Below are 23,224 nucleotides of genomic sequence, written 5' to 3'. Positions count from 1 at the left end.
GATAAGTAGATGAAATCTAGAATGGTGAGTTGGCGACCAAGGATATTAGAAATAGTGCACACCAATGTGCATCACCAAACTGTGATGGAGAAGGTCAAACCACTTTGAATAACAGACCTATAGAAAATGGTTATTGTGTCCTGTGGCACTCCAGACTTACTTAATTGCCTCTGAAAAAAGCAGCCGCTGGTAAGATTTCTTGGTCATTAAAGGCGTGCTGACATTCCCATGTTCATTCTGTTTTGTGTACACCTGACATTTCCACAGAAGATTTCATATCATTTGCCTGGAAGTAAGAAGTCATTCTAGATGCTTTAGTAAAATGTCCCTGGGACTAATATCAGCAGATGATGTCTAGTATTGTAATAAATGCAAAAGCACACCAGAAGCTCTTCTCTTGATTGAATATGCCGTATTAGTAATTTTGTTAAGTGCCCTATTCTGTGTTTAAGCCATCTGCTCATCCTGTTTTAATAGACATCCAGTGGAAATTGTGTTTCATAGTTTAAACATTAGATTCTCAAATGGGATAAGAAGATCTCTTTAGGGACATTTCCATGAGTGTGAATCTGCTGGCCTGATAGGTCTCATCACCATCATCAAAAAAACAGTTAAATAAAGAACTTGTATTATCTAAAGCAGTGTTCCCAACCTTTTTCTGGCCATGCCCCACCTAGGCCTCTCTAAAATCATGATGTCCCCCACTGTAACACATACCTTATTCTTCTTATTACCTATTCAAAAAGTGAACTCCTACTTCTGTGGAGGAAGCCCATAATGTCATTAATTTGGTCTAAACAAGCCTCCAAAGAACCTGGAAACAAAAGAGGGAAAGGATAGTTGAAGTTCTGACAAAGAAATCACTAAGAAATTGTTAAAAAATATATATATATATTTAATATGAAATAATATGAAAATACAGCAAATACAGTTTTGAAAACATATAATAAGAGACGTGATATTCATAAATATAAAATAACTTTAATGACAGCTTTTTCTGTAATATTTTGATCATTTTATATTTTTGTTATATTGCAAAATTTTATAATCATTGTTAACGATTCATATGATTTTAATGGTAAAAACGATTTCTAAGTAGAAAAACCCAAGCTGGTTGTAAAATCATAAATTAAAGGGTTCCTCACCATCCCTTCTGTGTTTATATAAATATATAAATGTCTCTGTAAAAAGTAAAAATTATTTATTTTTTCCTATCATTTTTAACAGTGAATTTGTTTTTTCACTTTATAATTTGTTTAACGTGCCTAAATTCTCAAATTGCCCTCCTAAAAAAATCAAATTGGCCCCAGTGGGGTGTGCGCCCCACGTTGGGAATCACCGATCTAAAGTGTGGTGTTGAGATAAACAATGTTATTTGCTGTATTATCACCAGATGAATGAGTAAAGAAGTTTGCATAGCATGTTTTTGTGCTTTGTATGCATATTTATTTTTTTATTTAATTGACAGTGGCACCATGGTTAGAGCTGCTTCCTCACAGATCCAGCATGGCTTTCCTCTCACAGCCCCAGATATCTATGTGTTAGGTTACTCTGTGCTTTCAAGTAGATGGAGTGTGTGTTTGTGCAGGAGCTGGCTATGCAGTGGACCCTGTGCAAAGCTGTTTAATGACTTCTGACCAATGCTGCAGAGAGAAGCTTTGAGCCGCCCAGACCTTAATTGGATTAAGCAGGTTTGACAATATTAGATTAAAGCGCAGATGAACACAAATAGACCTAATCCAAGCAATAGCATAGTTCTTTTTGAGCTGACATTTTCTACAATAGTTACCAACAATTTATAGAATATACTCCTTATACAGACAATTAACCCCTTATATTTGTAATCTTTGATTCATCATTTGATTCTTTCACAGCCAGGCTTTTACCATCATTTAATGTCCAAAAAGAATTAATGGAGAGTTTCTTTAGTAATTTTGAATCAGCTAAGAACCATACACTTATATTTGCCAATAAGTTTAAATAATAATTAAATTATAGACCCTCTTGTATAGTATATTTATCAAGTTCAGATTAGTAGTCAGTTTATGTAATGGATATCAACTGTAGCCAAATAGTTTGCTGCAAAATACACATTTGCGTTTCTTTAACTTCACGTGCTTCACATATTTGGTGCAGGGGACTGTCATGGCCTAATAAAGGCTCAGGGATACATAAGTAGGCCACACACAGATAAAAGAGAGGGGGAAACAAAAAACTAAACCATCTAGAAAGTAGACTCCATTTATTATGAAAAAAAACTCACAAAATATGGAGACACACAAAAAAACAGAAGCAAGGTAGGAGGATAACACTAACTTAGCTGTCTAGCTAATCAGAATTTACACAGCTAAATACCCTCCACGATTACCACTCAGATGACTAGCTTAAAACAATTACATTTCTTTTAACAAGCAAAAAAAAGCCCAAAGCCAGACCATCCAACCCTAACTCTCCATAACTTGCTCTGTTAAACACAAATCCTTCTCCTTTCACTCTCTGTCCTAAAACCCAAACAAGCTTCTTTTTATAACATGCATGCCACCCAAAAACCCAGGTAAATTAACCACAGCGGGCAACTCAATAGGTGGGTAAATAGAGCAGGACTCAATTAAGTCGTCTGCTCCAAAATAAAAAAGGCCTCGTTTTACAAAGCAGTAGAGTCTCAGTAGGCCGTAACAGCACTTAACAGTTTGGGTACAGCAGTCGGCTGGTACTCGGGTGATATAATAGAGCACTAACCAGAAGAGAATTGGCATGTCCTCCTTGTTTTTTTTTGGTACATTTTTGAAATACAGTCATTCCCTTATGTTCCAAAAAGAGTTAAGATTTGTTATGTTAAACCACAGAAAAAACTCACCCTTACATATATCAGAGAGCCAATTGGTAATAAAAATCGGCCTATTGTGTTATACATCCTCATATGAATTAAAACAATTGAAATTTACAAGAGTCTTTGTATCCCAGAAGACATTTTTTACAATAGCATTAATGCATTTTTGGTAAATTAAGCTTATAAAGGAGCTCTGCCCTTTTCCATGCAAAGAAAATTTGATTTGCTTTTCTAGTTTGTTGTATCATTTTTGGTATATCATACCATAAGATATCATTTTGCCATTGAATTATGTAGGGTACATTAGTATTCTTCCAGTTGAGGCAAGTTACTCAGCATGCTAATAATTTAATGTAGAAAAATTACTAGACATCTTAATCCTGTCTAAATCAACTACAGACACATCTATAAGAGGATTTGCGAAAATCATAAATCCTATGCTGTCTGATGAATAAGAAAATATCTTTGTCAAAAAGAATTAAAATTTTGTACAGTCCCAAAACATATACCCTAGTGCAGCTACAAGAAATGACCTGACAGGTTTATCTTAAGCTTTAGCAGATATAATGGGCTTAGCCCCCCCTTATGATGGTCATGCAAGTCATATAGCATATTGAAGAGCTGGCTTTGGTTCTCTCTGGGTTTTTACAAGAGCCGTTCATGAATGTAAATTTGAAGAGTGAGATTGGATTGGGGTTCGCTTAAAGATCAAGGGCTCACCCTCTGCTAACAACTCCACTACTACCAGACATCATTCACAATTCAGTTCAGTCCCTGATATAGTTAAGATGATGTGAATATGAAGATGTTTTTCTAGTGTACAATTTTTAGATGCACAAATTGATGAATAATGAATATTTTGAATTACCAAATTCTAGTTGAAATATTGATAGAGAGGTCTGTTTCCATGCATTGCCTATGGTGGTCTAGTGGTGAGCACTGTGACATTAATTGCTACTGCTATTGCAGAGGGTCCTCTGGAAGCCACAACTATAGATGCGAACAGCACTAAAACAATTGAAGTATAATAGATATGTTGGGTGTCATTAAGCACCCCAAATTATTATTTAAGGCAGGAAGTATAATCTAGTAGCTACAAGGCTCATATTTGACCTCAGGTTTGTTCACTTGCACCCTTGACTTGCCAATTAACTCCTTATGTAGCCTACATGCGTGAAAGAGGCTGGTAACTCTATGGTGAAGATGGCTACTTATCCTGTTTAATGATAGAGTAGAATGTACTTCTCTTTCAGGGGATGACTTATAAAGCACAAGTCCATTATCCTGCAGGGCACTTTCCTGACCACTAGTTTCATAGCACCTCTGAATTCTGCCTACTTTTTTTTTAAAAAAAAAAAATGCCTTTATCTTTTCTGTGCTTGATACTGCTTACTTTTAGTGTTACACCCCAGAACGCTCTGCTGCCGTCAGGAGGATAGAGGGTAGCAGGAGGCACCATGGTAGTCCTACTTCTGTCCTTTACTTAGCTGGTCAATCCGTACCAGTGCCCTCAGCTGCCTCCACTTTGGTTTCTTCTCCTGTCTCCAGCCCATGTATCTCTTTCTGTTCTTTTTCTTTCTTTCTCCCTCTCTCTCTCTTTCTGGCATGTTCTTTTGCGGTTTGAAAATCAGTCATGGAAAGTAGCAGATTTTATTTTTGCATAATGGATGCATTATTTGCTTGGTGCAGCGCCACACAATTTGTATATGAGAACAATTTTTTATTTTCTCATTTTCGTCTACAAAGAAAAATCATATGGTAATAGCACTGAGTACTAACTTGTAAAACGCAGCATGGTCTGTGGTGTGTGCAGTGAAAGTGGTTGGCTGATATCCTGGGCTTGCTGACATCCCATTTAAAGATGTTGTCAATTATTGTAAGATGGATTGGGATCCCTCTGTGACATTAAACTTTTTTTAAAGTTTCATATTATGCTATGCTAGGCTATGTATATTTGTAGGTCTTGCACAAGAATACATTTTAAAAATTGGCATTAAGCCTTCCTTCTTTAAGAATTAAGCATTAGCACAGCATGCCACTCTAACAGAAAGTGCTGTCTGTAAGACTGCTGTTGGACATGAAAAGAAATCTGAAGAATGCCTGTTTTGTTCCTGTGTTTGCAAAATGTCCTAGTGAGCTTGTCTTATTGCTTGCTCTTGACAATTATAACTGCATGAAACATAAACACGAATACAGAGGCTTTCAGTACAAAAGAAAGTAAGTATTAAATACAGTCTGTTTCTTCTTCCTTTGAAATGTTAACACAGAGTCTTGAATGTCTAATGCTAAACCTTCTGTTGTATTTCTTAATGTCCATTAAGGTAACGAGTGGGTTGATCCTGAGGATCCAACAGTCATTGCAGAAACTGAGCTTTTGGGGGCAGCAGCATCCATTGAAGCTGCTGCCAAGAAGTTAGAACAGCTGAAACCTCGGGCCAAACCAAAGGTAAGTGAGGGACATAGGATACTCTGTCATTAGAAGCATTCTTTTAACTGTTGTCCACCATGGTTAGCTTTGTCTTTAGTAAGTGGGATAACTCCTATAAACTGAAGGACAACTGGGTAAGGCTTAGTGGCTGAAGGTTTGTATTGATCATATTAGGATTGTGTTTTTGTTTCACCAATAGGGTCCACCTTTTTGGTTGTTCATCTTCCTTCCCATCCATTTTCATTTTATGTGTTAAGTCCTTTCAGTTTACTTCAGGGTGGAAATTTTGTTTGCCATTAAGGCAATATCACAGACACACAGACACACCCTGTGTGCCTTAGCTCCTTGCTGTGTCATTTCGCCATGTTGCCTCTTCACCTGGATAGGTTCTTAGTGCTAAAATGAATGCCATTGTTTTGTCTGGTTTTATCATTTGTTTGTTTTTGTGTTTTAATTTTAGTTGCTACACTGATCTTGTGCCAGACATTCAGCTTTGTTTGGGCCATCTGTCCTTTCAGGTGCAGGAATGTAGTAATTCTACACCTTACCTTATTTGCTTATTGGTTTTTAGGTGCAAATAGCACTGATTGCAGTTACCATATTTGTCTGTCTGCATAAAACGACTCGGCCCTTGGTGGACTGGTTTTGTTGAAATTTGGCTCCCCTGTTTTCAAAGGGAATTTGCCAGGACAGTTCAGTTTTCACTGAGGTATCTCCAGTAGAGAATACTGTACAAAGTTTTGAGATTTCAAAGTCTCCCTTTTAAAAAGAATTGGATAATTAGCAAAACTGGGAAACTCTTTAAGCAACTTCAATTACAGATTAGTTTAGTGATTTAAATTTTAGTAACATTTTAACTACTGAAAAAATGCATATATTACCCATTTACTCTTATGTAACAAGACCTTAACAAAGGTTTCTTTTTGGTCTTTATAATATCAGCAGATCGGTTATTCATGTCTGTGCACTGAGGCATATTGGCATGATGGTAGAATTACTTGTTTATATGATGTACTAGCTGTATTACAAACTGGTTAGAAAGAAGGCCAACTCAATTTTGTCACACAGTAGCCATCCTCTTTTTTGCCTAAATTTCAATTGTTGCAGTCGGGCTTCAGATTTAGGTTCCTGTGGGTAAAGAGCAGCAAATTCAAGACCTCTCTTATTTCCAGAGCACTTCTCTAACTTGTAGGGATGCTGCTGCACACTGAATTATTATTTTGTACTACTCCTGAGTGTGTGTACGTTTGATAATACTGGTTGTTAGTTGTTGGGTCTTAACTTGATTTTTTGTATCTTTGTAACAGTACCTTATATTTTGCACTTTTTTGCTGCAAACAAATTTCCCTCTGGAATAATAAAAGTCAGCCTAACGTAACCAATACAAGTTAGTCAAACACTGGGAGAGGCGTGTGCTGGCAAACCACTGCTACAGCTGCTCGCTCCTCCTGCTGCTTCAGGTTAATTCATCGTAAAATGAAGGGAAAAACAAATAAAAAGTAATTTAACAAGAAATAAATGTAAGAGAAATTATGTAAATGGTGCTCTGTCAGCATAAAGTGAACAAATAATGAATTCAGTATTTACATTACAATAAAGCAAGCCTCACAGCTGCATTATTTGCACATTCAGTATTTCTAATTTGTTGCTTCTGAATTTGCATTTAACTCAGCTAGTTGAAATATTCAGAGTGACTGTCATCCCTAATTGACCTTTTCTCTTCTATTTTATTTTATTTTAAGGTACTGTTTACTATTATTTCATTTGAGTCTCTCTGTGGTCGAGTTATGTTTTTGAATCATTATTTATGTCATTTTCAATATGCATTTTTCCTCACTAAACTATCGTAGTCCTCCTAGTTAATTCGGATTTTATAAACTTTCTTATTGAATTTGGTATAATAATAACTCTCCTAATTTTACATTTTTTAGATTTAGTTTTATTTTCTTGTTTGCTGTGTACATATCATTAATCCATTACTAATTAATTTGTTTCTTGATGTTTATTAAATATTTTTCAAAATTTATTTCATATTCATAGCTGTGTGATTTGTGGGAAGGATTTTGCAGTTTGGGTCTTCCTCTTAAGCCGATGTCACATTATGTGACTTCTAGTCAATGGGGTATGGCAGACTTGCTAATTGCAGGTGCTGAACTTGTCGCTGGACCATGTCAACTTACATGACTACAAAAAAAATCACCTTTCAAATTTAACAACCGTATGATGACTTTCCAGTATAGTCTTGCTTGCCCCTTTTTCTCACAGCCAATAGTGTGCTGCCGGACAAAGCCTGTACTGTTTAAAGGATTAACAGATACAGCAAGTTCAACCACTATCTTGGCCCTTTTTTTTTTTTTTTTTTCTTTTTTCCATTCTGACGAGAAACTTTAAACAAAAAATATCAGACAGACAAATCATTCTTAAGTTTGTGAGATCCAAAAAACAAGTGTTCCTTATTTCTCGTCATTGCATTGTATGCATTTTACTTCCAAGTGAGTTCTGATTGGTTGTTAGCTTTCACACACACTGTCCTGTCCCTGCGACTAAAGACAAATCATCAAGGTGAGTCGCGGACTAGTTGGATTGAATCACTGTGTGTGTCAGACTACGTGGCTGCCCTTCACAAGAGTGTGCCGCTGACTGACGCTGACCTGCTAAGGGTTATGCAAGTTAGGACATTGACTGAACGTCACTTGAATAGTCAGCTAATGTGACAAGGCCTTTAGAGAAATTCACAATAGGTGGCACTGCTAGACTTGCCACTTGCTGCTGCTGATAGGGCAGCTCACACATTAGCAGTCTAAGAGCCCAAATATGAATAAATAGCATAAGTAATAAATTAAGGGCTGATGTGCAATATATAATACAGAGGATCAAATCTGGATTAGTTCATGTTTGGTTTTTGATTTATGTACAAAGTGAATAAGGAACTTCGCTATGTTTAGGTTAGAAGGAGGTCCGTGTCACCCTGACACAGACAGAACATTTTGAGGACAAAAAGAACATATGGTGTTAAAACTTTATTTCATTATAATATGAATTTATTCCAAATTGCATGGTAGAGCACCATTGTAAATTGTGGGAGTTACATGAAACAGTTCTGTGTCAGCACGGTGTGTGGAGTACAAGTCCAAGGAGGTTCTGCTGAAACTTTATAATGCACTGGTGAGGCCTCATCTGGAGTACTGTGTGCAGTTTTGGTCTCCAGGCTACAAAAAGGACATAGCAGCGCTAGAAAAGGTCCAGAGAAGAGCGACTAGGCTGATTCTAGGGCTACAGGGGTTGAATTTTGAAGAAAGATTAAAAGTGCTGAGCCTACACAGTGGAGACATGATTGAAGTGTTTAAAATTATAAAGAAAATGAGTACATTGGATTGAAAGTGTTATTTTGAAATGAATTCATCAAGAACATGTGGACACAGTTAAAACTTGTTACGGGTAAATTTGGCACAAGCATTAGGAAGTTTTTCTTTATACACAGAACGATAAACACTTGGAACAAGCTACCAAGTAGTGTGGTAGACAGTAAGACATTAGGGACTTTCAAAACTCGACTCAATGTTTTTTTGGAAGAAATAAGTGGATAAGACTGGCGAGCTTTGTTGGGCTAAATGGCCTGTTCTCGTCTAGAGTGTTCTAATGTTCAAACTTGGATGATCTTAGAGCAAAAAGTCCCACTTCAAGCAGCAACAAAGAGTACACAGTAAATTGGGACTACTGGATATTTTGTTAAATTTATTTAAACACAGATGTTTTGTTCAAAACTACAGTTTCCCATTGGCAAATTAATGGATGCCATGATTTTGAGCCGATAACTTCAATTTGAAAAATGCCAAACTTATCCTTTAAATTAGAAGCTAATTCTTATTGTTAATGAAACATGTTATTGAATTCCGCGGTTTGCTAGAGTGCTCTCATTCTGTTAGTCAGAATTTTTATAAAGCTGTTATTTGTTTTTCTTGGAGACATCAAAATGAATATCTATCAGACCCTTTTTATTATTTTAGTGATCATATATGATTAGGTGCAACTGCTGTCAAGTTAACTGGACATCTGTTGGGTCACTTTAAATTTTATTATTGTTTAGCTGCTAAAAAAAAATAAAAAGAAACTATTAAGAATTGAAAATCTTTAAATGTAAGGCAAAATAAGTCATATCAAATGGTCACAAATTAAAAAATTGGCTAGAATGAAAACCTGTGGCAAATGCGACCCTCCATCATTTGAGTTGGACTCCCCCGTTCTATAGAAGCATTTTTTACAGGTAAAGAAAACCAGAGGTTGAGGGCAAGTTGGTTCTTAAGGGTATCATTTACGCCATTTGCAGGCTGCTAAATAGCAGCAGGTGAAGCCAGGTGTAAATGCTAAGATTTATTCATAATCTAGTTTATGTAGTATATCATTCCTGGCAGTAGCTTTGTGTTTTTGAGTTACAAAGTCAGATGGCCATTAATAACAAATTGACATTTCATTTATCTTTTCATTTATAACCTGAAAATTGCTCTTGGGTACACTGTACAATGTCTGACCCTGAACTCTGACCTCCAAAGGTCATGTGAAAAGACAATTTCCCTTCAGGGAATAATAAAATATGTCAAATCCAAGAAAAACTATTTAGATCATTCACAAATTAGAAGGTTCTAATGTTTCTTTATTTCTGCACCTGAATGTTGGTAAGTTTTTTAAGAGTCGCACAGGGCTTGTACAGTTATTTATGAAGTCTCACATCTTAATTACCAGGTTTGAAATGTAGAAGATGTTTCAGCAGGAAACAAATCCATCCAAAACAATCCTATTCTGAATGTGATTAAAGTGGCAGTAGCCATTTAGGGCTGCCAGTCATTTAATCAGATACTAATTTATGTTTCTTTTTTGAATTCTTTATGGATTACATTTCTTTGTGGACTAGGGTTTCGTAAGACATTAGAAAATAAAAGATTATAATGAGGATTTCTCCTCCTGGCAATGGCTGCTAATAACGGGCTGCTGTTTCTTATGGTAAAGAGTAAAAGAAAGAATGAGGACTTGTGCCCTGTGGCATACCCACTGAAGCACTGAGCTCTTGCTCCTTCAGTCTTGCCGTGTATTTTGCCAATTGTAGTTGATGTCCCTGAAATCCCCACATATTGCATATCAGACTGGTCCAGGAACCAGTAAAGGCTTTGACATCTCATCTGTGTTCCTGGATAATTGCAGTTGAGCGTGATCTGGTTGTAAACTTTTAAAATAGCAAAAGATAGACATTGCATGATGGCACGTGATATTCTTGGCATATTTTGGTTGCAGCTTACACACTGATAGTGTAGTATAAATTAGGGTTATAACATTACAAAGTCTCAGCAGGCTACCATGCAAATATGGCTTGCAGCATAAATCCTGGAAACTCTTTGAAGAATCTTTGTAATTACGCTTATTGTGGTTATCTCTGTTTAATAATATGGCCAGATAATACTATTGAAATAAAAGACATTATCCTAAGCCATGTTGTGTTTCAAAAGTAGGAGGCCATAGTCGAAGGACTGCATGTACAGGTCACGTTAATATTGCCAGTCAGTGTCATAATTGTGCCTTTGGACTCGTCCATAAGCCTGATCTGTAATGTAGAAGGCAGTCCGTCTCTTTACAGAAAGCACGCGTGTTTGAAATAATTCTTTATAGTTTGAGGCTACAGTGTCAGTCAGTAGCAGGCTGAGAGACGCCTCAAAATACTTTTACATCCAGCTGCAATTAATCTGAAGGAAAATAAATGTTTACTTTGTAACTCTCACGTCATACACTGAATGCAAATATTGGCTTCTGCAGAAACATATATGGCACAGACTTTAAAATTTGAAGCTATAACTCATTTCCTGTAACGAAAATCATTTCTTGGACCTTAAGAATAGAACATGTTGAATGTTTTCATCATTCACGGCACCTATGCTGTATTTCAAGCTGAATTTAAAGTCTTGGTACCAATTGCTGTCAATCTGTTCTGGCACATTATGTTATTGTGAAAAAAATTTTGATTGCTGAAGTGGATCTCTGACTCTGCAGTTCGAAGTTGTACAGTAAAACAGCCAGCACCAGTCACTCCACAAGATGGAAGCTTCCCATGTAGCCATTCAAAGCTTAGCTGTAGCCAGAATCACACAAATAATTAGTCAAACTCAGATCCATTTAACTAGGCTTTATCTTTTTTTTTTTTTTTTAACTTTACACTCCAGAGGGCGGATTAGCCTGATTCTAGAGGCCAAAGATGATTGGCAGTGCTCCTGGTGGTTAAGCTGAGAGCGGAACTTGGGCTCCATGTTATTAACTTGAAATCTGCTGTGTCTGCTGTGGTCGCTGAAACTAGCATTAAGTGAAGTGATATTTTGCAGAGTAATTGGCCAGAAATGTGTTGAATATAAAATAAGTATCAAAAAAGTATGCTTTATTGTTTCTTTGTCATTTTTTAACATCATAGATTTGTTCTTAGCCTCTGATACATAGAAAGGTTCTCACATAGAGCTAAGCAATCAGTTCTGAAAACACATTTGATTTGTATTAACATTTGTAGTCAATGAATCTTATTGGAGATCAGTCTCTTTCATTATTAAAAGTAACTTACAGTGCCCTCCATAATGTCTGGGACAAAGACACATTTTTCCTCGATTTAACTTTCTGCTGCATAGTTTAAAATTCCAAATCAAACTATTCAGACTTGATTAAGGTGCATAATGCAGACTTCCATTTAAGGGTATTGGCATACATTTCGCTCACACCAAGTATATATCACAATACTTTTTCTACACACATCCCTCCATTTCAGGGCACCATAAAGTTCGAGACAATTGGCGTCACCAGTGTTTGTGATTCCTCAGGTGTGATTCATGCCTACATAAGACACCTCAGCTTGCTTCTTCCCTTTGGTGTCTATAGTTGCTATTGTTCAACAGGAGGACAAGAGCTGTGCCAATGAAAGACAAAGAAGCCATAATGAGGCTGCAAAACAAGAATAAAATCAGTACAGTCATCAATAGAACTTTGGGATTACCTACATCAACCGTCTGGAATATCATTAAGAAGAACGAATTCAATAATCACAAAGGAACTGGTAGGCCAAGGAAGACCTCCAGTGCTGATGACAGAAGAATCCTCACAGTAGTAAAGAAAAAAACCCCAAATGCCTGCCTGACAGACCAGAAACAGTCTCCAGGAGGTAGATGTGTGTGTCAGAGACGACTATCTGCAGAATCCTTCATGAACAGAAATACAGAGGCCACACTGCAAGATGCAAACCACAAGTTAGCCACAAAAAAGAATGGCCAGATTACAGTTTGTGAAAAAGCCGGCAGAATTCTGGAAAAAAAGTCTTATGGACAGACGAGACAAAGATGAACCTGTAACAGAGTGATGGTGAGAACAAAGTGTGGGGACCAAAAGGAACTGCCAAAAGCAGACCACCTTATGCTGCCACATTTATCTATATTGATGATGGTACTGCTGTTGGCAGTAAATGCCTCCAAACTCACTGCACGGTGCTTCATCCTACAACAAGCTAAGGATACCAAACATACTGCTAAGGCAACACAGTTTTTCAAAGCTTAAAAATGGAAAATTCTTGAGTAGCCAAGAAAGTCACTTGATTTAAATCCAATTGAGCAGGACTTTCATATGCGTAAGAGAAAACTTGAAGGGAGAAGCCCCCAAAAGGAACAGACACTGAAGATGGCTGCATTAGAGGCTTGGCAGAGCATAACCAGAGGAGCCCCTCAGCACCTGGTGGTATCTACAAATTGCAGACTTCAAGCAGTCATTGCATACAAAGGATATGTGACAAAGTAATAAATGTGACAGCTTTAATAGACCTGCCATTGCTGCATCCCAAACGTTATGGTGTCTTAAAATTGGGGGCCATGTAGAAAAAATGTCATTTTCTTATGGTTAGATGGAAATGTATGTAAATCCCCTAAAATGAAAGTCTGCAATGTGCACTTTAATCAAGTCTGATAATCCGTGTTCTAATTATTAGTTTAATATAATTATGCTGCGATAACCACAACCAGTGTAGTGTACTAGTGATAGGTGAGGATGTTTTCTGCACAGAGCAAGAACGCATTCGGATTGATAACGAAACAAAATTATAAATTGTAAATTAGTTGTTTATCTTCCTAGAAATTATTATCGGTGTAGTGTTTATGTTTATTTATGTTACTGCCTCATAAATTTCAACTGCTGTGTCTGATGTCGTCACAGAATAGTCTAAAAATTATTTTTAAAGCATTTGTTAATGAAAATCAGAGAATTTTACTTTTTTCATTCATGAATGATATTTTTCCGAACCCTGCTGCTTACACGCAAATTGTACTGAGCCTTTTGGCCAATAATTCCGTCCCCAAAAACTCTCCGCCCGCCCCTAGCTACACCATTGGGGGAAGGGCAGTTCCTGGTGGTGATTGGCAGGTGGCTCCACCTCTTGGGGGACCTCCCACAAAACACATGGGGCCTCATGTATAAACGATGCATACGCACAAAATGTTGCGTAAGAATGTTTCCACGTTCAAATCGCGATGTATAAAACCTAAACTTGCCGTAAAGCCACGCACATTTCCACGGTAGCTCATGCACTGTCATTCGCAAGTTCGGCGCTCGGTTTTGCAAACTGGCAGCACCCAAAGTCAAAGCAATGCTACTGTTCCAATGTGGTTACCCTTTCTCTTTTAGATCCACATCGCTTATGCGGCTTTTTAAATACACTGAAATTAACCACATATTGTTTATTAGTTTTATGCATCTGATTGTAATTAACATGTAACAATATAATGGTCCACAGAATGGTCAAACTATTCCAAATACCATAACTGTGTTGTCACTCTCACTGGATCTTCTTCTTCTTCTTTCAGCTGCTCCCATTAGGGGTTGCCACAGCGGATCATCTTTTTCCATATTACTCTCACTGCACCACTCAGAGTATTTATATCACTGTATCTGAGTGTGAATCACAGCTCTACAGCAGCTGATCAGAAAGAGAATTATCTGTATACAGCATCAAGCACACGCTGCCTCACCCATGCTATCTGCTGAACTGCTCTCACACGGAAAATGCTTCAGAGTCTTTCCTGTACAGACCTCACGGTTCAGAAACAGTTTCATCCCAAGAACTCTAAATGCACTCAATCAGTCCATCAAGTGCTCCTTGTAGAACTGTTTGTACTTATAAGTACAAATCACCTTACTGTAAACTTGCACTACAGTTATAATATTGCACAACCTGAGCCACTTTATAAAGTGCGTATTTACATATGATGACAATATCATTTTTAAGATGAAATGCAGCAAAATATGTTTATTATATTATACAGATAAAACTTTAACTTCATTTAAATAATCTATATTGTTAATGTGAAGGACATAGTGCCGCTGCACTAGCGAGTCGCTGGTGCTCAGTTCACAGATAGGATAATTAAACACATACTACGAAGATATTTCAATGTTCCTTAAAAGTTTTGAAGAATCTGCGTTCTAAGCTTACAGATAGCTTAACGTCATTACAGAGCTGATTGTGTGGCGATTAGGTGTTTGGAGAAAGAAAAGTAAGGACAGGAATTGGAGGTTAGTACATTTGAAAGAGGCAGTACTGCTACAATAAAGTATTTCATAGAAGATCGCACATGGTGCAGCAAGCATCTTGCGTGAGACATGAACATGACATCACTGCACCACCGTATTCCCATGTTTAATAACATGATTTAACTCCTATCATCTTAAAAATGATATCAAGTATACATGTCAGTATTTTAATTATTCAGAGAGCTGTAATATCACGAATGTAATGGATTCTGTGTCCTGTCGGAGGAAGAGAAAGTCTGGAAACACGTAGTGATTCTCCCACATAGAAGATCAAATACAAAGCAAAGCATATAACGTGCTACTTTAGTTACGATGGGATTTGAGAAACTAGTTAATGAAACAATTTTAAGATGAAGTTTATGATGTTCTACTTTAATGACAAAATAAACTACGTGGTTAAAGTGGAAATTTTAATTTAGATTAAAGTTGATATTTCATGCTTTTTTCCTACGGCATACTTTTTTTTTTTTTCTTCTCTGTACCCTAATAAGCTTTCATGTGACACTCGGAATGTGGGCTACAACTCGCCTTTTCACGGCGACTTCGATATGTGACAACTTGTTTTTTTATTTCGGGCACTGTGCGACTTTGTGAACTTGAGCTTTCGAGTTTCTCCGACACTCTATGTCACTCAATCAACTTCCTTTTGTTGTTTATACAACTGTTTAAACCAACAAATAGTATGTGTTTCCTTGCCTCCACTTGGTATTCACTGAAATTCTATTTTCCCTTGTGCTTTTGCCATTGCCTTTTCACAGAACAGTGAGCTTAAGGGCTATTTATATTGATTTGCATATTCCAAGAGGCATAATTCTGGAAGGAGTTGGGGTGGGGCAGCAGGTGCGTGCACATGCGTTAATTTTCACGCTGACCGGGATTTATGTAGCGGAAGAATGTGGAAGCTGGCGTTCACACAGATTTATGCATCCAGATTTTTTTGTGCTTATGTCATGTTATAGTGCAAATTCTACGCGAATTCTATGCATGAGGCCCATGGAACATAACACAGGCAAAGAAAATACAGCAAATGATTGTAACATTAACAGAAATAAATAGCTCAACAGAGAATGAAAAGGATCTAAAACAAAATTTTGAAACCCAGCCAGAGCAGGAACCCTCAATGAGATATAACAGTTGCACTTTGTTTCCACATCCAGAACATAACAGATAGGTTTCATATTTGGATATGCTCTCAAGTATCCCAGAACCTTTTGCTGCTGAAGCAGTCTTGCATTACTATGTATTTTAAACTGGACAACTAAACAGTTGATCTGTAGTCACAAGGACTAAAACCACAGAGGCCTATGAGGACACTGAAACATCTGAAAACTGCTTGACTTTGAAGTTTGCTTTCACTGCAATCCCTTGCAACCTGCCATGTAGTGATTCAAATTGAGATTGTGGAGTCTCTCCGGTCAGATCAGACAGAAGAGTGCAGAGTGCCACATATGTGTATAAATAAAGGATTTCTTATTAATAACTTGCCTTGTTTAACTGATTATCCACTAAACGTGTTGGTGACTTTTTCTTGAATCATGGGCTTTCCATGTGTTTGATTAACAATACTGGTGATAAAAAAGTTAAAAAAAAAAAAAATTCTATAAAAATTAAAACAATTGCCTTATTTTGTTGTCTATAAATTGAAAAATGCAATTCTGATTGGCTCTGATTCCTCACTTCTATTGCTTTTTTCGTTTCTCTTTATTTCAAATATGAAGGAAGTGTTCTTTCAATGACAAAACCACCTTCCTTCTTTCAACATAAAATTGCGTTTTGACATCCGTACAACATGCTTTGAGCATTTTTTGGAAAGGTGAAAATATTATGGACACTGTTACTTGACAACAAATGGGCTTACTGTAATAAAGAATGCTGTCAATAATTTGTGGAGAAAAAGCTGATTAGGTTTTGGTGGAGTTTCATCTGTTCAGCCTCAAACTTTTAATGTTCAATACCATCAGCCAGACCACTGCTGTTTGAAATGAAGTTCAAAAATGTTGGCATCAGCATTTAGGACTTTGAAAGAAATTTTTGTGAATTTTGAGTTCAATCCTGTGTTTGAGCTTTGAGCGTTTAAAGTTCAACATTTTTTAAACAGTAGCCACAAATGCAATGCTTTGATTACATTGTGTTTCTTTACTAAATTGCTAACATATTTATTTGTTCATGGCAGGTGCTTACTTTCTTTTTCTTTCTAGTTTGGGTTTTTAACTCAACACATACAGTTTTTGAGTTGGCGGTGCTAATCCTGAGACTATCACAGCTGCATGATGGAAGTTACAGGTTTCTGCTCCTCTTATTTTTTAAACAACTGAAAATGTGGGCCAAAAAATAAAGGCTGAAAGCTTAATATGGCTGGATTCTCAAAAGCTCCTGGACCCAATCAATAGTGAGAGAGTAGGATATACTGTAGTTATTGAATTTTCCTCTAGGTATCGTGAGCCAGCAATGTCTAGGTAATCAGTTTGCTGAGTTGATCGAGTTTGTATTTCTTGAATTTATTCTACAATCGTGCAGGTGTCTTCAGCGATTTTTTTCTTCTTCAAGCTACCATGAAAGAGTTTCAAAAGACAACGACGATCTTGTTTTTTGACAATGTCAGACTTGTTCATAATAGATTTGTTCCTCATAAACAGACTTAATCAACGACATTACATTGAACTGCTGAGGTGTCTAAGGGAAAGCATCAAGAAAAAATTTCCAGAGAAGTAGCACAACCAAAACTGCGTTTTACTCTGTGATAACAAACCTGCGCACACAGCATTGTCAGTCAAGGAATTTTTAACCAAAAATAATTTGGTGGTTTCTTGTACCCCCCAACTAATGTACCGAGTTACATTTACTCTGTTACATTTACTTGAGTAACTTTTTAAAAAAATTGTACTTCTAAGAGTAGTTTTACTGCACCATACTTTTTACTTTTACTTGAGTACATTTGTGAAGAAGAAACACTACTCTTACTCTGCTACAATGGGCAACATTCAAATTGTTTCTTTTTTTCCATTAGATAAAGTCTGACAGACAATTTTCAATCTTCTCTGTGTAGCGTATTCTGTCAAGTTGCGCATACGCCTTCCATTGCGTCTCCAGCTCTGATGCAAGGTTTTGGATGTTTCCCAAATCAAGGCGCTGCAGCTTTGAGGAAAGATATTGCATTTTTCGTTTGAAACATTAACTGAGCTAAGCATATTGATGATGGTTTTCTCTTTTCCTTGCAGATGTAAATTAAGCTCATTCAACATGTTGGTCAGATCGGAAAAAAAATGCAAAGTCTAGCAGCCATTGATCATTATTAAGTTGCTTGTATCCTGCATGTTTAATGACAAGGAGAAACTCCTTTTTCTCCGGCCAGGGGTCTTGAAATCTCAGCAGGAATTTCTCCCTAGCCATATGCTTAAACGAAGGCCTCTTTTATCATCTCTCAATCTTGGAAGGACTTCTTATGCTTACTGATCAAGTGACTCACCCGGAACGATGCTTCGGTGTGTCTGCCTTTGCTTTTGAATTCAGCTGAGTGAAAAATTACGGCTGTCCGATTAACTGTGATTTTAGTTCCCTTTCCTTTCTCTTTCTCAGATCGCTTTTCGGAAGGAAGTCAGTTTCGTAGTTTTTATGTACAGTTCGAAAGTGCCTTTCCACATTTTCCTTCTTTGGAATAGCAATGATAGATTGACAGATTAGACAAACGCACTTCGATTGTGACATTGTGAGAGAAAAAAATCCTCTTCCAATTCCACATCCAGCCCATAAGCAACAAATTTTTTTTTTTTAATCCCTTCTTTAGTCGATATAAACTGGAAGGCTAACTAGATCACTTAGATAGCCAGAGTTTTGCAATAGTGTTTGATAGCATGTGTGGGATGACCAGTGTGTTAGAAGAAAAGAGAAATCAGACTGGCCGCCCTGTATGTCAATCAAGTGGCAAATACCACAGGGAGGATATATGATAGACTAACATTTAAGAAAAAATTTTTTTGAATGCAACGCAATCTACCGGTCTATCGCAATCGACGCATTGGGCACCCCTGCTCTAAACACAGTAATTAAAGATGAGTTACAGGAAATGTTAACAGGAATGGCAGAAGCACAGGGACAGGTGTGTTTTGCAAATTTTTCTCCTTGTATATTTAGTTATGTTGAAATTGTTTAAACTTAATACAGTGCCAGCCATAATGTTTGGACAAAGAAACATTTTTTCTTGATTTATTCCTCTGCTACACCGTTTAAAATTACAAATCAAATAATTCAGAAGTGATTAAAGTACAAATTGCATACTTAATAATTTAAGGGAATTTGCATACATTTCGGTCTCACCATGTAGAAGTTACAACACTTTTTCTACGTGGTCCTTCAATTTCAGGACACCCAATATAAAATGAAGCAGTATTTCATTTTCCAAATACTTTGCTTAATTCACACCTCAAACACATGGCTGGATCTGTCATCAGGGTGACTTGGATGTGCACAGTGGGGCCCTGCGTTCAAAGTGGCCTTCACATAGACGAGAGAAGAAAATACCTAATAAAGAAAAAGTCCTCGTTTTCACCAAAAGACAGTACAGGTACGTGCATCAGTCTGCTCTCCAGCACACACCCAAACCACACTTAGATCATCTTGATTACTACCCTGACCAATCAAACCTAAATAAAAAACTTTTATTTAAAAACATTTGACAGAAGGTACACTGAGAAGTAGGAAGACAAAGTAAGTTGGGTTAGAATTATTTGATTTTGTTTGCAATTTTTGCTAGTGGAATTATTATTTTTTTTTTTGTAAGTACTTCTACATAACCCTGGTTAGTTGCAGGTTAATTTAGGGACACATCAGATGTCCTTTGCTTGTAGAATAACGGCCAGGTGGAGCTGATTATCTGCTGATCAGCTGTAGTTAGCATTGTTTTTATAATGTAGCTCACAAATAAAAGTACATAGACTTTTAAAAAATACAGATAATTTCAAAATGTGATCTTTCAATAAAGGAAAAAATGTGTAATGTTCACAAGATTGTGATTATTTAATTTCAGTTTAATTCCATGAGGAGAGATAAGGCATTAGGAGGGGTTGTCAGTAAGCCTGAGGGAGTGTGTATAACATTGGGTTATTTTCAATGTAATGTCACTTTTCTCCAGAATTGGTCCTCACAGGGTTTTGCCGTATCTCCTTGTACTTAGAAGACATATGGTATTACATTCTGAGATTGTTTTCTAACCCTTAGCTAAAAAAAGACACATTGCGTTATGGAGAAGTGTCTATTTCTGAATGACACCATATAATATTACCACTTACGCTTGCAGCACTAAATGCTTGTTGTGTCAATGATGCTGTCGGCAAATAAACAACTCCTCCCAGGTTGATTGTTGTCTCAAGTTGTCAATTGTAGCTATCTGTCGTGACAGTTTAGTGTCTGATCTGCTGCAGCTCAAAAACTGTCACCTCTTGTGTTCTGGGCAAAGATGATTTGCCTTCAGATGAGCATCCAGCTGATGCAGAGTTTACTTTTCCTATCCCTAACATTTCACACAAGAAAAACCAAGTACTAACAGTATTAGGGGTGTATGATAGTTCATGGCTCCTGTATGACTCCCAAGACATCCACGGCTGAACCTCTTAGACCCTCCACTCCATGTTCTGCTGCTTGTGTCTGTTCCAGTGCTGTGTTTGTAAACGCCGAGTTCAAGCCTGGAAGCCTGTTCTGCAGGACTCTGTGTGATATGTTTGATATATTAGGTTGTTATTCAGTCCAACTATATATCAAGCATATTCCTACAGTGTCCTGCCCTGTCTGCAGATGTGTGCATGTCCAGATCGTGTTGATCTAGAGTGTTTTGCAGAGTTTCTTTTAAAATTATTCTTGCTACTCTTAAAATGCAATTTTTCATGTCAGTCTTAAGTCAATTGCCAGCTGAACTAAAAGCAGTTATCTTTGTTTCAGTATACCCCCACTCCTCCCAAACAAATGAATATTGTATCATACCTTGATGGTGGGCGTGAGGAATTTCAGATATGGTTAAGTGCTGTCCCATTATGAGATTGGTTTTAACCCCAAGGATTTGCTTGTGCTGAAGAGAGCAGTGCTCTGCTGCAGATGTACAGATTACTCACATTTCTGAGTAAATGAGCTGACGCCGTAGCTTTGTATTTGTTGGAAGGCACTGAAAGATGTAAGGGTTGTAATGTCTACATAATAAGAAACTGTGTGTCTCTGTCTGGTTTCCTGCATGAAACTATCTGTATGATTTTTACCGTCGATCTCCTCAAAAAAATGATCCAAAACCATGTATTTGATGAAATTGACTCTGGGTTGAAAAAAAAAAAGAAATGTACATGAGACCTAATGATTTTTCATTTATTTGTGCCTACCTTATGCTAACCTAAGACTCTGATGAGTGTTACTTGAATTTCTTCTTAAGTGACACTTTGCAGTTACAGTTTAATATGATTATAGCTACAGTCATATGAAAAATTAAGTACAACCTGTTTTTTTTCTGTTTTTTTCTTTGGTAACATTTGCGGATAAATGAAAATTTGATCTTCATTTAAACTGTATCTTTAGGTAAGGTAATGGAATAAAAAATGGAAACTTGACTTTCCAATAATTGATAAACAGATATGCCATTTCTGTCTATGGAAAAAAGTAGGTCCGTCCTTGGCCATTACAGCCGGCTCTGCCCCTTCATGTTGATGTTTCCCTTAACTGTCATAGCAGTCTCTAATATCGACTGGAAGAAAGTTTTTCATACTCTGTGCAGTATTCTTTCAGCTGTTTGAGGGGGTATTGCATGGACAGCCCATTTCAAATGTCCCACAGATCTCAATGCTATTAAGATTAGGGTTTTGGCTTGGCCATTCCAGAGCCCTCCATTTCTTTCTTTTTGGCCATTCCTTGCTGGATTTCACTCTTCTGTTAGATGCTCTCACATTATCCTCAAGCTCCCTCTGGTATAATGAAGCATTCATAATGGATTCAATGATGGTGAGTTGCCCAGGCAATAATGTAGCAAAGTAGCCCAAAACCATAACACTTCAACCACCATAATTTATAGTTGGTGTCAGGTTCTTCTGGTCAAATGCCATCTTTCACTTTCACCAGACATGTCTTTTGGAATTGCAGCCAAATAAGTCTATCATTGCCTAGTCTGTCCAGAGCACATTGTTCTAGAAATCCTGGTCTTTTTTCTAGATATTCAATTTAGTCTTGTCCTGATATTCTTTCTGGGCAGCAAAGGTTTCCTCTTGGCACACCTCCCATCTAGATCCAATTTGTTTTCTTCTTCTTGCCTGTGGTAGACCTCTGCATTTCCACATCAACTGTGGCAAGTCTTCTTTCAGCATCTTGGGTACTGCTCTGGAGCTGAACTTGCTGGGGTGATCTGGTCTATACAAGATGGCAGGTATTTGAAATCTTCTCAACTTGTAGATATCATCCAGACCATGAAATGGTTGATTTCCAATTGTTTGGATATCTTTTTAAATCCATTTCCATTCTTATGGACATCTAAAACTTTCTTTCAGAAGGCACCAGAAATCACTTTCAATTGTGACATGGTAAAAACATGCATTTCTACAGCAAAGAGCAAACTTAACTAAATGTTGGTGGTTTAAGTAAGGCAGGTTCAGGTAAGATCCTCTCTAATGGTGTTCTAATGGTGTTCTAATCCTTTGCACCTGATCTGGAGCATCTGATCATATTTTGAGGTAGTGATAAATGCCGGGCTGTACTTGCTTCTTCCACATGCAAAATTTACATTTTTGTTTGTTTAAATTACACAATGGGCTACATAATGGAAATGTGGTAAGATGTTTGCCATATTATATGACCTTTATCTATAGATATTGTTTAATGATCAAATCTTTATACATCCTCACATTCAAAAAGTAAAAGTCCTCAAACACTCAAGGTGTGTTTACTTTTTCACATGAGTGAATATCTATAATGAACTTCTGCACTTTTATATTTCATGCTCATACACAGTGCATTCTCTACATATACACACACTCACTAGGGGGCTTTGCTCGCCAAGGGCCTGTGCTATGCCCCAGCCACTTTGCATCTCTGCCGCTCACGTTGTGAAGAGAAGGCTGAAGCACCCCAAGGAGACACAATTGCTCCTCTGAAACCCCCTCTTAAATGATAATATAATGGAAAACAAATACAGTTTTTATTTTTGCCTTCTCTTTGCCCGATCAGCTGCTGGATTGCTGCTGCTGCCGTGCCACGTAGGGAATCCATTCCCAGACAGGTTTATCCATTCCCGGGAATTCCCCTTACATGTGAACGGTTTTAGAATGACCGACACTTACTTTTAATAAAACTATTGCAGTATGTTGACACCAATAAAAGTCTAACCTTATCTACAAACAGTTCATGCTGTC

General features: G+C 37.2%; 1 protein-coding gene across 2 annotated transcripts in view; it reads left to right on the top strand.

The window, feature by feature from the left end:
• The window catches only part of tln2b (talin 2b), a 679,676-nt gene that overhangs the window by 629,267 nt on the left and 27,185 nt on the right, over positions 1 to 23,224 (top strand). For both annotated transcript variants that reach the window (XM_039773443.1, XM_039773442.1), the window contains one exon: positions 5,152 to 5,276. In XM_039773443.1, the coding sequence (XP_039629377.1) occupies positions 5,152 to 5,276 (125 nt within the window). The remainder of the gene's footprint in view (positions 1 to 5,151; positions 5,277 to 23,224) is intronic.

Source organism: Polypterus senegalus, chromosome 12, assembly GCF_016835505.1.
Source record: "Polypterus senegalus isolate Bchr_013 chromosome 12, ASM1683550v1, whole genome shotgun sequence".
Taxonomy (NCBI): domain Eukaryota; kingdom Metazoa; phylum Chordata; class Cladistia; order Polypteriformes; family Polypteridae; genus Polypterus; species Polypterus senegalus.
The sequence above is the reverse complement of the archived record's forward strand: the minus strand, read 5'-3'. Positions and strand labels throughout refer to the sequence as shown.